This window comes from Dipodomys spectabilis, unplaced genomic scaffold, assembly GCF_019054845.1.
Source record: "Dipodomys spectabilis isolate Male_0828 unplaced genomic scaffold, ASM1905484v1 ptg000235l, whole genome shotgun sequence".
In the NCBI taxonomy this organism is placed as follows: domain Eukaryota; kingdom Metazoa; phylum Chordata; class Mammalia; order Rodentia; family Heteromyidae; genus Dipodomys; species Dipodomys spectabilis.
In genome coordinates this window covers 2,100,104-2,114,089 of record NW_024870912.1, presented here as the reverse complement: position 1 = coordinate 2,114,089, position 13,986 = coordinate 2,100,104, and the positions used below count along the sequence as shown (strand labels likewise).

The 13,986-nt window shown below is 39.0% G+C and overlaps 1 protein-coding gene across 1 annotated transcript in view; it reads left to right on the top strand.

The window, feature by feature from the left end:
- The window catches only part of L3mbtl4 (L3MBTL histone methyl-lysine binding protein 4), a 310,153-nt gene that overhangs the window by 141,811 nt on the left and 154,356 nt on the right, over positions 1-13,986 (top strand). The window contains exon 12 of the mRNA XM_042699191.1: positions 5,160-5,274. Within this exon, the coding sequence (XP_042555125.1) occupies positions 5,160-5,274 (115 nt within the window). The remainder of the gene's footprint in view (positions 1-5,159; positions 5,275-13,986) is intronic.

Genomic DNA, 13,986 nt, shown 5'->3' with positions numbered 1-13,986 from the left:
TTTCTTTCTTGCTATTGTGTCTAACATATTTATAAGATGATTTCTTTGTTGCTTTGTATGTCCCTCCCCCACAGTGTAACCCCTGCTTTCACTGTGTTTGATGTTGGTATAATTTGTGGAGGGGAAGGGAAAAAACAAATTGTTTAAATAGGGATACAGGTGGACCCATTGCACCAATGAGATGTACAGATTGTTATGTTGAAAATGAACTTTACAACTTTGGCACGGGGGTGTTTGTGGGGGGTATGGGAAGGGATGGTAAGAGGAAACAAAGGAGGAGGCAACAATTCTTGATAAGAAATGCACTCATTACCTTTCCCATGTAATTGTAACCCCTCTGTACGGTATTTTCACAATAAAAAAAAGAATTTTTAAAATTATAAGTATTCTTAAAATTACATTCTCCTCTATCTAATCAGGTGTGACCACCTACTTAAATTTTTTAATTATCCTAGAAATAAGAATATCTAAACTAATAGAAACATCCTTCATAAAGATGCATGTCATAACAATGTGGATTTAGGACTGTGTATGTCAAGTTAGGCAGCCCATGGAGGAGGTGGGAGTCACATCATGGAATTAGGAGAGGTGCCATCCTAAGTAATTATGCACAGCCTCAGAAAGGCTAATTGAATGTTAAGAAAAATGTTAAGGAGAATACATAAAACAAATCACCTTTGGGGCTGGGAAGGTGGCTTAGTGATAGAGTGCTTGCCTTACATGCACGAGGCCCTGGGTTTGATTCCTCAGTACTACATTAGCAGAAAATGCCATAAGTGGAGCTGTGACTCAAGTGGTAGAGTTTAGCCTTGAGCTGAAGAGCTGAGGGATAGCGCCCAGGTCCAGCGTTCTGGCCCCACAACTGACAAGAAAGAACACCTTTGCTATCACAGAAACTTTGAACTTATGACTTTTTGTTGTTGTTTTAGACCTAATTGCACAATAGGAGAAGTAGAACGATCTCTCTTTGCAAAGCAGAATCCTGCTAGGTGCTCAGCTTACTTGTGCAATTTCACGTCCCTACCATCGCTGATGACTGTTCTTTGATGTTCACTGCCTCCATTTTTGATTTTAGCTCTTAGAGTGTCCTACATGGACACCCATCTGTGAATAATGCAAGAGATATTTCAGTGTTGAATAGAAATAGATAAATGTGCTTCATTGTTGAGATTTTTGAGAAGAGAGTTCAATAAATAACCAGGCACCATTGGCTCGTGCCTGTAATCCTAGCTACTAAGGAGGCTGAGATCTGAGGATCCTGGTTCAAAATCAGTCTGGGCAGAAAAGTCTGTAAGACTCTAATCTCCGGTTAAATACCAAAAAAAGAAAGAGAGAAAGAAGGAAAGAAAGAAGAAAGAGAGAAAGGAAGGAAGGAAGAAGGAAAGAAAGAAAGAAAGAAGAAAGAAAGGAAAGAAAGTAAGGAAGGAAAGGAAAGAAAGAAAGAGCCAGAAGTGAAGGTGTGGCTCAGGTGGTGTAGAGCACTAGCCTTGAGTAAAAAAGCTTAGGGCAGCACCCAGGCCATGAGTTCAAGCCCCAGAAAAACTCCCCCCCTCAAGAAAGCATCAGTATTTTGTTACTGAAACAAGGATACAGGTTGACCCTTTGTAATAATGAGACATAAAAGACACTGTGTTGAAAATGAACTTTACAACTTGGGGGAGGGGAAGGGGGGGAGTTGGGGAGGTGGGGAGGGAGGGGATAGAAGGGAAAAAACAAAGGAGGGGGTAACAATGCTCGATAGGAAATGGACTCATTACCTGACTCATGTAACTGTAACCCCTCTGTACAGTATCTTTACAATAGAAAAGCATGTCACTCAGTGTGATATAGCTGTGAGTGTCTCCAGAAGTCTTTCTCAGTCAAATCTTAGTTTGCCGAGAGTGCTTATCGTTCTATGTTGAACTTTGTCAAATGCATCGTCTGTGTCCACAGAGATGACCATACTGTTTTATGTTTTATTCTGCCGCATAGAGAATTTGCTTTGATGACAGTGCTGAGTTGGCCTTTCCAACCTCCCCACATTTATCACGTCTGCTCATCGCTCATTCCGGTGGATTAGAACTCTACCTGCATCCCCTTCCATCAGCCTAACATTCTTCCCTTGACATTTCTTTAACTGCTCATTCATAATGGGCAGTTATCATTTTGCTTTTGTTTATCTGAAAATTTCTCTATATTAAGTGATTTTGGGTCTGATATAAATCCCTGTGTTGACATGTCATTTAACTGTCTCATGCCTCCGTTGAAAATGGGGCATAGCAGTCAACTATCAGTTTCACTCTGTGTAATTGCTGCCTTTCCCTGGTTGCTCTCAGGATTCCTTTCTGTCTTTCATTCACTGTGATTTGCGTTGTTTTCATTTTTCTTTAAACTTACTGTGGTGGATTTTACCATTTTTGCTAAATTTGTAAGTTAGAGACTTGGGGAGAATGAGAGATTCTTTTTCAATATTATTATTTGTGTTTGATTAGTTTGGCTTCCCCTCTCCTTCCCTTCCCTCCCCTCCTCTTCTCTCCCCTCCCCTCCTCTCCCCTCCCCTTCTCTCCTCTCCCCTCCCCTCCCCTCCTCTCCCCTGTGTTGATGTTATCTCAAGTGCCTGTAGCTCTCTTCATTATTTAAACCACTTACTGTTCTTTAGAGTTCTAGCTTCTGTGAGTCTGCTTCCATTCTTACTCACCCGCTTTCCCACTAATCTGCTGTAATGTCCGTTCTCGTTTTCAAACTTTAAAAAATTCTGACACTTAGCTTTCCCGTTCTAGAATTTACACTTGTCTCTTTTATAAAAAGTTTCTATTTCCTTCCTGAGACTCTCTATTCATTCATGAAGATTTTTTTTTCTTTAACTTCTTGAATGTATCTCTTTCTTGGCCTACAGCATGTAGGTCATCTCAGGGACTGTTTCTTTTGGCTGCTTTTTTAAAAAGTTGATTATCTCTCATTCATGTGGTTCTTACTTTGTCTAATAACTTCATTGTATATTACCCATTATGGATGGCATGGTGTGCAGTATGAATATTATTATTCTCTCCCCACCCCCCCCACTCTACTGAGAGTTTGAACTCAGGGCCTTGTGCTTGCTAGGGAGGCAATCATACCCTCAGCTCTTTTTATTTCAGTCACTTTTCAAATAGGGTCTCATAATTTTGCCTGGGTAAGTCTAGTCCAAGGTCTTCCTGTTTAAGCTTCCTGCATGGCTGGGATGAAAGTTGTACATATCACCTTCAGCTTTGTATTGGTTGAACCTTTTTGTTGGGCTTTCCTTGAACCACAATCTTCCCTCTCTGTACCTTAAGTTACTAGGCAAACAAGCATGAGCCACCACCATACCTGATGTAATATTTATCTTTTCAGAAGGATACTGGTGGGTCTTGTTGGACAGTTAATTACCGGTGACTCTTCTTAATCTGAGTCTTTTTAAGGCTCATCCAGTGTAACTCTTATAGACATGGTTATTTCCTCAAATGGTAGACTTTTGGGTGCTTCATTGATTCTCTGCAAGTATAATTGAAATCTCTACTTTGGTCTCTGCTCTCTCAGCAATATGTAACCCCACTAATTTTTGTTTTAGCTTCTCTGCTTATCTTCATGAAGTCTCATCTTGTATAAGTACAGTCTAGCTCTTGAATGAGCCGTCTTCCCCCTCCCCAATTTTGTGGTCATCTCCTGTAGCTCCTCCTTTTCTAGCACTCTGCCATTCAGTTTCCCACGGCCTTACCAGCTCTCCCGTCTGTGTGTCCTCTGCCACAACATGACAGCTACTGCTGAGACCAAATTTCTCCATTCTGTGTCATAGTTAGGGCTGATGGTCATGTTCAGCCTGGGTATTTTCCTTTATTTAATGACCAGGTTTCTGTCCAAAATCTAAATCAGTCATTACATATAATTTGTGCTATGAAATGATCTTCTGCATGCCCAGAAGCCAACGTCTGGGAGAAATACATTGTGGGAATTCTTGAGATCACTGGTCCACAGATGGTGGCATCTGGAGTACTTATCCTGCCCTGCTGGAGTTGGAATGGGCCTGGGGATTTCTCCCTACCTCATGTCCAGGGTGCTGATGTTGCTGGTGTGGAAACCATGCTTTGGAGATCACTAGAAAAAGGTTGCCTTAGAAAAAGATGCTAGGACTCAGGAAATATAATTTTTGCTTCTTTTCTTTATGTCCTGAATTTTAGACGTCTATTTCCAATCATTTCCTATTGTGGTAGACACCTTATTCTATTTATTCAAAGTATTTTTCAAAAAACTATTGAGGATTCTTTTTGCATTACCAAAGATATAGTCTCCATTTAACTTTAGTAACCAAATCCAGCAAATACATCAGAGAATAAATGAGCTACATAATAACCTCTTTTCATGTCTGTGTTTCCTTGCACACACATCTTCATCCAGAGATGAAACTTTTGTTAGTTGAGAAGTAAGAATTTACTTTTTATTTTATCATTTAGGCCTGCGCATATGTGTGCAGCATTGTGTCTGTTTGGTAGATAGAATCCAACGTGGTGATAAACCTCTACCAAGTGGACGGCTCCCTGGAAGGTTTCCTGTTGACATTTTGTCCTTTCACAGTTATCAAGATTGTTATAGCATCCCGTTACCCTAGTGACATACTTTGTCTTCTCTCTTTGTATCCATTGTTCCTGCTCTACCTTTCCTCATTTGTGAGGATTTGGGAGTTTCTTGCTTCTGTGCATTCTAGACTCTAGCTTCATCAGTACCAGACTTGCACTTGTGGCTATTCTTGTTATGATGCTGACACAGTTCCAACCATGTGGCTATTCTTGTTATGATGCTGACATGGTACCAGCCATGGCTACCAGGAGACTCCCTCAGGACAGGAAATGTCTTCTCAACAACATCACGGGATTTGTCTTAATGGAGAAAATGGATTGGCCTTAAGCCTCCAAAGTCTGAATCAATCTCTGAAGGAATTTTCATTTCCCAACTTTTTATATTTCTTTGAAAAATTGATAGAAGAACCTTTCTTGGCTAGATTAGAGGGGCTATAAGATGGCAGGTTTCAAATATTGTTTCCGCTGCAAGATGTGATTTATACAATTTCAATCTCAGCTTCAGAGATCTGTTTTCAAATATTTTGACAAAAGAATAAGTGATATATTATTTGAAAAGTAGTAATTATTCAAAATTCCTTTTAACAGGTTCATTTTGATGGTTGGGACCATAAGTATGACTATTGGATGGGTGTAGACAGCCCTGACCTTCACCCCATTGGATGGTGTGATGTAACAGGACATCCACTGGAAGTACCACTTTGTAAGTACTCTGTTCACAGTTGCTTTGAAGTACTTGACCCAAACTCCAGGCGTGGCATTGCTTACTCCTGTCACTATAGATATTTGAGAACAAAATAAGGGATAAGTGAATTAATCAATCATTAGTACATCTACACTGAAAGCCAGTTGTTCATAAATGAGTCTCAAAGGGCATTTTTATATACATAAAAGGTAATAATCACTAAGAAAATTGTACCCATGATAATTTTCAAGGAAATCTTTATTTTCTGTTTTAGTTTGCAAAACAGGACCAGTATCACTAAATCCATATAATGTTGATGATTGATTTTAGCTGAAGTCAGAGTTACTTTTTTAAAAAAAAAATCCCAACTGAATTTAATTTTATAGACTTAATTTAATTTTAGAGATCACAAAATGTTTTAGAAAAATATTTAAAATTTTAGAAATCTTAAATCTTTTAAATGCTAAAAATGTTTAAAGCCTTCTATTTTATTGCTATCCTCATTATTTCTGCCTTGGTAGGCACTTAAAGTTAAGGAGGAAATTAAGCATTCTAAATTCTAATGAGCATCCAACCAAAATACCTCATCTTTTGTCTGAAGGAATCCTCTGATCTGATTAAGCTGACATGAGTAATAACTAGTTCTAGACATCAGTGAAAATGTTCTCCATTCTGTGTTGGTTTCATTTCCTCCCTGCTTCTGTTCCAAGCCTCCCATCAGCTTCTTTGGGTAAAGATAAAATGTTGTTCTCCTAATGGAAGTGTCTCATGTAGAACCTACCCAATGATGCTTGAACCTGAGACCTAAAAGGATGCGTGGCATCCAGGATGGCTTCCCTTCCCTTCTTGTCAAAGTGAGAAGAATCCTTAACAAAATAATCTGATGGACAGTTTTACATTGGTCAAGCATCCTCAAACACTGCAGAGTCACTGAGATGCCAGCTACGCAGTCACAGTGTCTTGACAAGCACAGGCTTTACACACAAAAGGATAGAAATCTGGGATGAACATGCTTAGCACTCTATGGGGATTCCAGGTTGGGAAATTAGACCACTATTTGTGCTTGGTGGATTTCTCTGATCCCACCTTTTATTTTCCCTGAATTTATACCCCCACATGCTGGGGAGATGGTTTTAATTTTGTGTTAAGCTCTCACATCTGCATCCATTCAGCACACAATAATTTTCTCAATTAGGATTGATTTCAGAGTGGGGAGAGATGTTTCAGCATTGCAGGGAAAAGGACAGCTCTCTTCCTTCCACCTGACCCATTGCCTGTTCTTTTGTGAAGCTGCCCACCTGGCTTGTAAACTTAGATGTCTTCTAGAAGCCTGAAGTCTATGCATCAACTTCATCCTAAGCCTATATTTTGCTGTTTCAACTGTAGAAACTTCCTGAGTTCTCCCTCCTTACTTCAGCTATTCAAGACATGACATTTTCCTTGTTTCTCCTTCAATGCACTCATACTGCCAAGTTCTGCTGATTCTCCCACATCATTTCTTCAGAACCCATCTCTTGTCTCCATTCTCCTTCTCAATGCCATGTATCATTTACATAGTTAAAATTATTTTTCAAAATATGATCCTCTTGAGGCTGGGATGCACCTGAAAATGCAAATTCTAAAGGAAAGGTAGTTTAGTTTTAACTGGAAAAACTAGTCAGAATGCTTGAATGTGAATCTCAGTTTTATTACTTTTATAGTTTTTTTTCCTTTTGCTGTGCTTCAGTTTCCTTATCTATAAAATAGAGAGCCTATTGTCTGTCTCATAAACTTATAACAGGGAAATGAGATACATGTATACTTAGCACTTCAAAAACTGCCTGGCTCATAGCATGTGCTCAGTTAGTTTCAACTGCCATGAACAAATATAGCATCCAATAGATTTTTATTTGCATATAAAAGTAAGTCTATTATCAATGGTTACAGCTTTGAAACTGAACTAAATATAACACAACTAATATTTTCCAATATTTTAGGTACATTTCTTTCTTAGGAAATTGATTTCTGAGTGTTGTTGACAGTATTATAGGATTCCTGTGTCCTGTATTTAGTCAGCCTTTTATTGTGATTACAAAATGCTGGATGAAAACAATTAAAGGAAGAAGGCTTTCTTTTGGCTCTTGCCCAAAGATTTCAGTCAATGTTCAGCTGACTTGGTTGCTTCTAGGTCTTCATAAGACAGAAACAGCATGGGGTAAGGGTATGGGGGAGGAAGCCAATCACCTCACAGAAGCTGGTAATCAGAGAGGACAGGTTAAGAAACAAGTTAGAACATCAAAGGCATCCCCAGTGATTACTTTCTCTAGCTGGGTATTAACTCCTCCAAGTACATTTGGCTATGAACTCATCAGTGGTCAATACATCAATGAAGTTGGTGTCTTACTGATTTTTAAATACATAGACATTAGGGCATGTTCATTGTGTGGTTCTATATGTATCACCTATGCCCATCTTGTAAAAACAAAATTACACCCTTACCTCCAGCCTTTCTTTTTCTTTATTCCAAAATCGATCCTACTGTCTATTTAGTTATTAATCTTTTTTTTTCCATTGGCTGGTCTGTGTGTACCAACAGAGCCAAGTATGAGGATCTGGCACTGACCTTGAACTGGTTTCATGAATATACCTTCCCATTTGTTTCCTGAAATAGTTGATGTGAGTCTCCAGTCTCACCTCATCATCTCCAATCTTGGTGGCAGTGTCTTTTGTGCTCTGCATTCCTATTCATGTACACAAGGCTCAGCCAGCCTTTCCCTGGTCACTACATCTTCCCCTGCCACCCTTTTCCTCTGGAAACCTTCATTTACATCACAGAGATTCACTCACAGAGCCTTGAGTGTCACCTCCTGAAATTCAGAAGATAGCACACCACCTATCTGTTGCTGCCCCTTATATCCCGGTGACTCCATCATACAGAGAGATCACAAACCCTGGCAGTTGTCAGGTAATGTGGGGAGAAACCAGCAGCTGTTCCGTCAGCATTCTGTCTCTGGTTTTATGGATGACATTGGATGGACAGAAGGATGGCCATCTTGTATTTCTGAATGCTATTGTCACTCAGAGTTGATTTTCTTCATAGAATTAAGCTTTTCTCACCTCACCTTCCAGTATCCTTGATAATTGCAGCAAAACCCACTGCATTTTATAATCAATCTAGAAAGCCACACCATGCCTTTTAAAAAAATCATATATGAGGGGCTGAGAAGGTGGCTCAGTGGTAGAGCGCTTGCCTTGCATGCTCAAGGCCCTGGGTTCAATTCCTCAGCACCACATAAGCAAAAAGAAAAAAGCCAAAAGTGGTGCCGTGGCTCAAGTGGTAGAACTGCTAGCCTTGAGCTGAAGAGCTGAGGGACAGCGCCCAGGCCCAGCGTTTAGGCCCAACGACCGGACCTAAAAAAAAAAAATCATATACGAACAAAAAGTCATCATTCATATTGTAAAGATACTTCAAAATATTTTAACTTTTAGATCCTTTTGCATTCTATACTTTGGTTTATATGTCTTAACAATTGGCTTTATTATATTACATATAATAATATGTAAAATTTATTATTTTATTGATAAGACATTGTAAACCTTATTAAAAGTGCAAGGCATAGAGAAAAATCTTAGATATCATCTAACCTATCCTACTCTTTTATACAGTTGAAGTCTGGCTTGAGTTTTACTTACTGTATCGACTTAATTTAGCGAAGTTTTTGCAAATGAAATCACAGCAGGATTTGAGTCAGTTGTCTTGTGTGAAAGTATACTGATTAAAAGGAAGCATGATGTAGAGTTGTTTTAATCTATCATTCTTACCTCTTTCTCTTTATGAATGTCTCCTCTTCTGAAAATAAGTACAATGAGGGTTGTAATAATTAATTTAGAATCAAAAGGAGAAAAAATATATATGATAAAACCCATTTTTATATGGATTGCATTCTCTCTATTTGTGTGTATGTTTTGTTTCTTCTTGAGATTCCAATTAAATCTGAAAAGGCTCCAGTTTACAAACGTATGAAAATAGAATTAAAAATCACACAGCTGCTTGTTAAAATGAGTGAGAGCTAAATTAAATCTCCATTGCTGATTTACTGTTAAAAAGGTTGCTGAAGACCATTGAGTTATCCCAGGTGGGCCTCGAGAAGCCCACCTGAACTGAGTTCAAAAGTACACAAAGGTCCTGAGCTAGGAATGCTCTTTCTAGAGAAGGAAGTTGCCCGTGGATAAGCTAATTGGAACTCCTTGGTTCTCATACAAATTTCAGTGGACTTTATTAAAATTTCAGATCTTTCTGAATAAATGATAGTCCCTTTTGTTTCCATTTGGCTAGTACCATTTATCTCATTGCCAAAGTGAGTCAAGATTTGTACATGTGTGCTGCAGCGCCCAGCTTCTGCACAGGTATGTGTGCAATTAAGTTTTGGCCAAGACCATAGCAGAATATTTGGGTTTTGTGCTGTACTGACTTGAACTCAGAGTCCTCAGAGCTCTTAATATGATTTTTTCTCAACAACAGCACTCTGCCACTGGAGTCACAGCTCCACGCCTGGCTTTTTTTTTTTTTTTGCTGGTTAACTGGAAATAAGAGGGACACAGACTTCTCCACAGGAGCTGGCTTTGAATCATGATCCTCAAAGCTCAGCCTCCTGAGTAGCTAAGGATTACAGGCTTGAGCCATGAGAGCTCAGCTTGAATATAAATTCTTGAAACAGTGTTTAGGAATAGCCTATGGGGAGCAGGAACTTGGTTGTTGTTCTTGTATAAATAAGATTTTTGTATTGTGAAACTACTGTACAGAAGGGTTACAATTACATGAGCAAGGTAATGAATACATTTGTTATTAAGCATTGTTGCCTCTTCCTTTGTTTTTCCCTACCATCCCTTCCCTCCCACCTCCACAACTACACTCCCGCCCCCCCCCCCCCACCTAAATTCTAAAGTTTGTTTTTCAACATACTGTCTTGAACATCTCGTTGTTGCAATGGGTCCACCTGTATCCTTATTTAAACATTTTGTTTTTTACCCTTCCCCTCCCCAAATTATACCGACATCAAATACACTGAAAACAGGGGTTATACCGTGGGGAAGGAACATACAAAGCAACAAAGAAATATGTTAGAAACAATAGCAAGAAAGAAAAAAACACTTGTGTCCCTATCTTGGGGTTCATTTCACTTAATATCATCTTATATAGACATTTGTACATAGCTTTTGACCTTCTCTACTTGTCCCAGACATATACTAGCTATTGCAAGTAAGAGAAGCCATGGGACCTATGTTACTTTGGACCTTTAGCCAGAAGGAAATCCCATGTGGCTGACCGAGTGATCCCGGCTCCTCTTGCTTCCCTTCCTATTTATTATTCGATTGTCTCTTCTTCATTTTAGAAGGACTCTATAATTATCTCTTTCGTCTAATGTATAGCCCTTCCTGATGGTGCTTTGCTAGCCTTTGGATTGGAAGTACCTAAGCCTTAGGTACTGTTGAGCTGAAGATCTTTCTGTCATGCTTTGGGGTTCTTGACTATCCTTAGAAGGACATTAAATGTCTCAAGTAAAAGCCTTGCGTACACAGCCGTCTTGGCAGATTGCCCCTTGGGACTCTTCACAGTCACATTATTTAGAAGCCACAACCCATGTCATATCTGATATGAATGCTCTGTACATGTAGCTCACTGCTTTTCCTACATGATTCAGTATTTACCTGAAGGCAACGCATTCCATTGCACAATGCAGTGTCGGGCAATTCTTGCTTTAGAATTTATCCAAGTTTGAGAAACACAATGGTAGACTGGAGCTAGGATATCTTAAATTTAGATTTGTACTCTGTTTTACACTTGAAAACTGGGCTCTGAAGTCTTGGAGCACTAACTACCATCCCAACTGCTTTGGAAATGCCTGGCACCCAGGGACCCGTAAGCATAGAGCAGGGCCAAGGCAGAAGGCATTGGCACATTCATTTCTCTTCATTGGCCCAGAAAATTAGGATATTACTTCCTAGAACTTTTACAAACTGTTTTTTTCCTCATAGATAGTTAATGAAATTGTACGCTCTCTACTATACGAATATTGAGTAACAGTGAAGATAGTTCAGGACATTTCATATTATTGATCTAGACATTATAATCACATCTTTTAAACCAAATTCAATTGAGAACTTGTTTTATTTATCATTAAATAAAAATGTTTTAAATATGTTACTAGTGAAATAAAATGATATTCATTGACTTGGTCAATAGTTTTCCAGTTATCAAATCAGATGGACATAGCCACCATTCTTGAATCTCTCTTCTTCTCTTCTTCATGTCCTTCTTCCCTCCCTCCCTTCCTGCCTTCCTTTCTCCTTGCTCTTCCTGTTTTCCCTTAGGCCTCCTTGTCTTCATTCTGCTTTTTGTCTGCTGTGCACTTTTCATTTGGGTTTTAAGCACAAGCTCTTTCCACCCCTGGGCCTTTGAATATGCTGTCTTGTCTGTCTAACTTGATTTACTTGCTCTTCTAATGGATAACACTTTCTCTCTAGAATTCAGCTCAGATGTCCTTTCTTTAAAGAATCCCTTCCTGGCCATGTTATTTAAGAACCACCACCATTATTTCTCCCATTTTACCACTTCCTTTTCTCCATGGTGCATATCACACTGTGTATTGTTTTAATTGTCATTATCCCCCATGGAACTGTAAGCTTCATGGATGGAGAGATATTGAGCAATGTGACTGTCAGTCTTCTCCAGGATCTAGCTTTCAAAACTTTCTCTCTGTCAGAGAGTTGGATAGTCACTGATGCCAAAGAGACATACATCTCTAGAGGCTGTCTTGGGTTCTCACCTGCAGCCTGCTTGTTTGTCTTCCTTCTCTTTCTGTAGCCCAGGCTGGCCTCTAACTTGAGATCCCCCTGCCTCAGCCTCAAGAGTGTTAGGATTACACTACTCTTGGCTTATGTCTGTGGCCTTGCTGGAATGAATAATTACATATTGTTCAGTCAGGCCTCCTCAGAGGGATGTGGGCTGGTACAACCCTACAACTGACAAAGGAAATATACCCAAATAGGAAGCTGACTGGCAGGAAAAGAGACCTTCCAGCAGGCCTCCATGTCTAAATGATGATTATGCCACTGATCCTACTTTACCTTCTATGTGATTTATGTTTGGAAGTAATTATAATGCTTGCTTACAGAGGAGATCAAATGAGGCTTTATACTGAAGGTAAGGCATTACTGTGAGTAGAATTGTCATATTACAATGACAACAATATCATCTTTGTGATTTTTATTGAAGACCTTGTGAATACTGCTCATCTATTTTAACTGTTGAACATCAGTGAGCATAATAGAGCATAACCAGATAAAAGACAACACTCTATTTTTGTTCATTTCAGTTCATTATACAGCAACTTGTATAAAACAACAGAACGACTTGAAAATATACCATATGCTCTGGTCCATTGCTTATCCTCTTAAGTGAGATAAAATACTTAGTTTACATTCAGAAATGAGTGAAAATGAGTGATTAATAAAGTCCTCCCTAATGAACATTTGGAACTCGGTGGAATTCAAAAGTTTTATTTAATCCAAGATGGAAATTTGCTTCAGTTATAAAAATAAGAGTTAGTCTAATTGTAGTTCAGACCTGGAATGTTCATTGTGCTCATGGATGCATGTCAATCCCCTGAGAAACAAAGGTTATTAGGCAGGTAGCAGCACACTTGCAAATACCTTCTATCTTAAAGAGAATTTCAGAAGGAATCTTTCTAGAAGTACTTGTTCTTCCAAAGCACAGCAAGCAATCAGTGGTTTTAAGAGTCCCTGAGTACTCATTGACTTAATAGACAATTACAGCATATTGTGTTTTTTTAAAAAAGTTAGCTATTTTCAAAGTCCCTAATTACAGATTTACATGATAGACTTATCAAGAAAAAAATCATACATTTCAAAATGTACTTACAGTCTTAATGATGTTATCTGTTTTAAATGTTCCTTGTAGAAGTACTTATCCCATGTCTAGCTTCTGAAGTGTGAGGGCAGAATTCATTTACTTTGTTCTAAACTTGGTCTCTGCCTGTCTAGCTCAGAACACTTTGGCAGACAATTTCCTGCTCATAAGTAGATGATTTCATTCACCAGCAGCCTCTGTTCAGAGTTGACAAGCCAGGGCAGTCTTAGTCATCTCATGTATGGACAATAGTATATTGTATTTCAACTCTGTACACATTTAAAATAGAACATGTGGCTGGGTGCTGGTGGCTCATACCTAAAATCCTAGCTATTTAGAAGGATAAGATTGGGAATATGACAGGTCAGACCAAATTGAGCATCTAAATGAAACCCTTTCCCAGCAATCAACTGAGCCTGTTATCCTAGTTGTATGGAAGGCTGAGAACAAAAGGATAACTGTTCTAGGCCAGCTCAGGAAGAAAAGTTCACAGTACTCTATCTCAGTAGAAGCAGATGGGTATAAGAGTGCATACTTTTCAATTCAGCTACAGCTAGAAGCACACAAAAAGGAGAATCACAGGTCTACATATATGCCCAGGCAAAAAGCAAGACCAAATTTCAAAAATAATCAGTACAGCAAAGCCACAGATATGGCTTAATAGTGAGCACTGAGGCCCTGACTTCAAACTCTAGTCCCATGAAGAAAATCACACCAAACAAAGACAAAGCAAAGCACTTCCTACTTCTAAAAGTCATGAAATAAGTCAGTGGTTAGACAGAATGGTTAGATTGTCACCCTGTCCCAAATATGATCCAGGT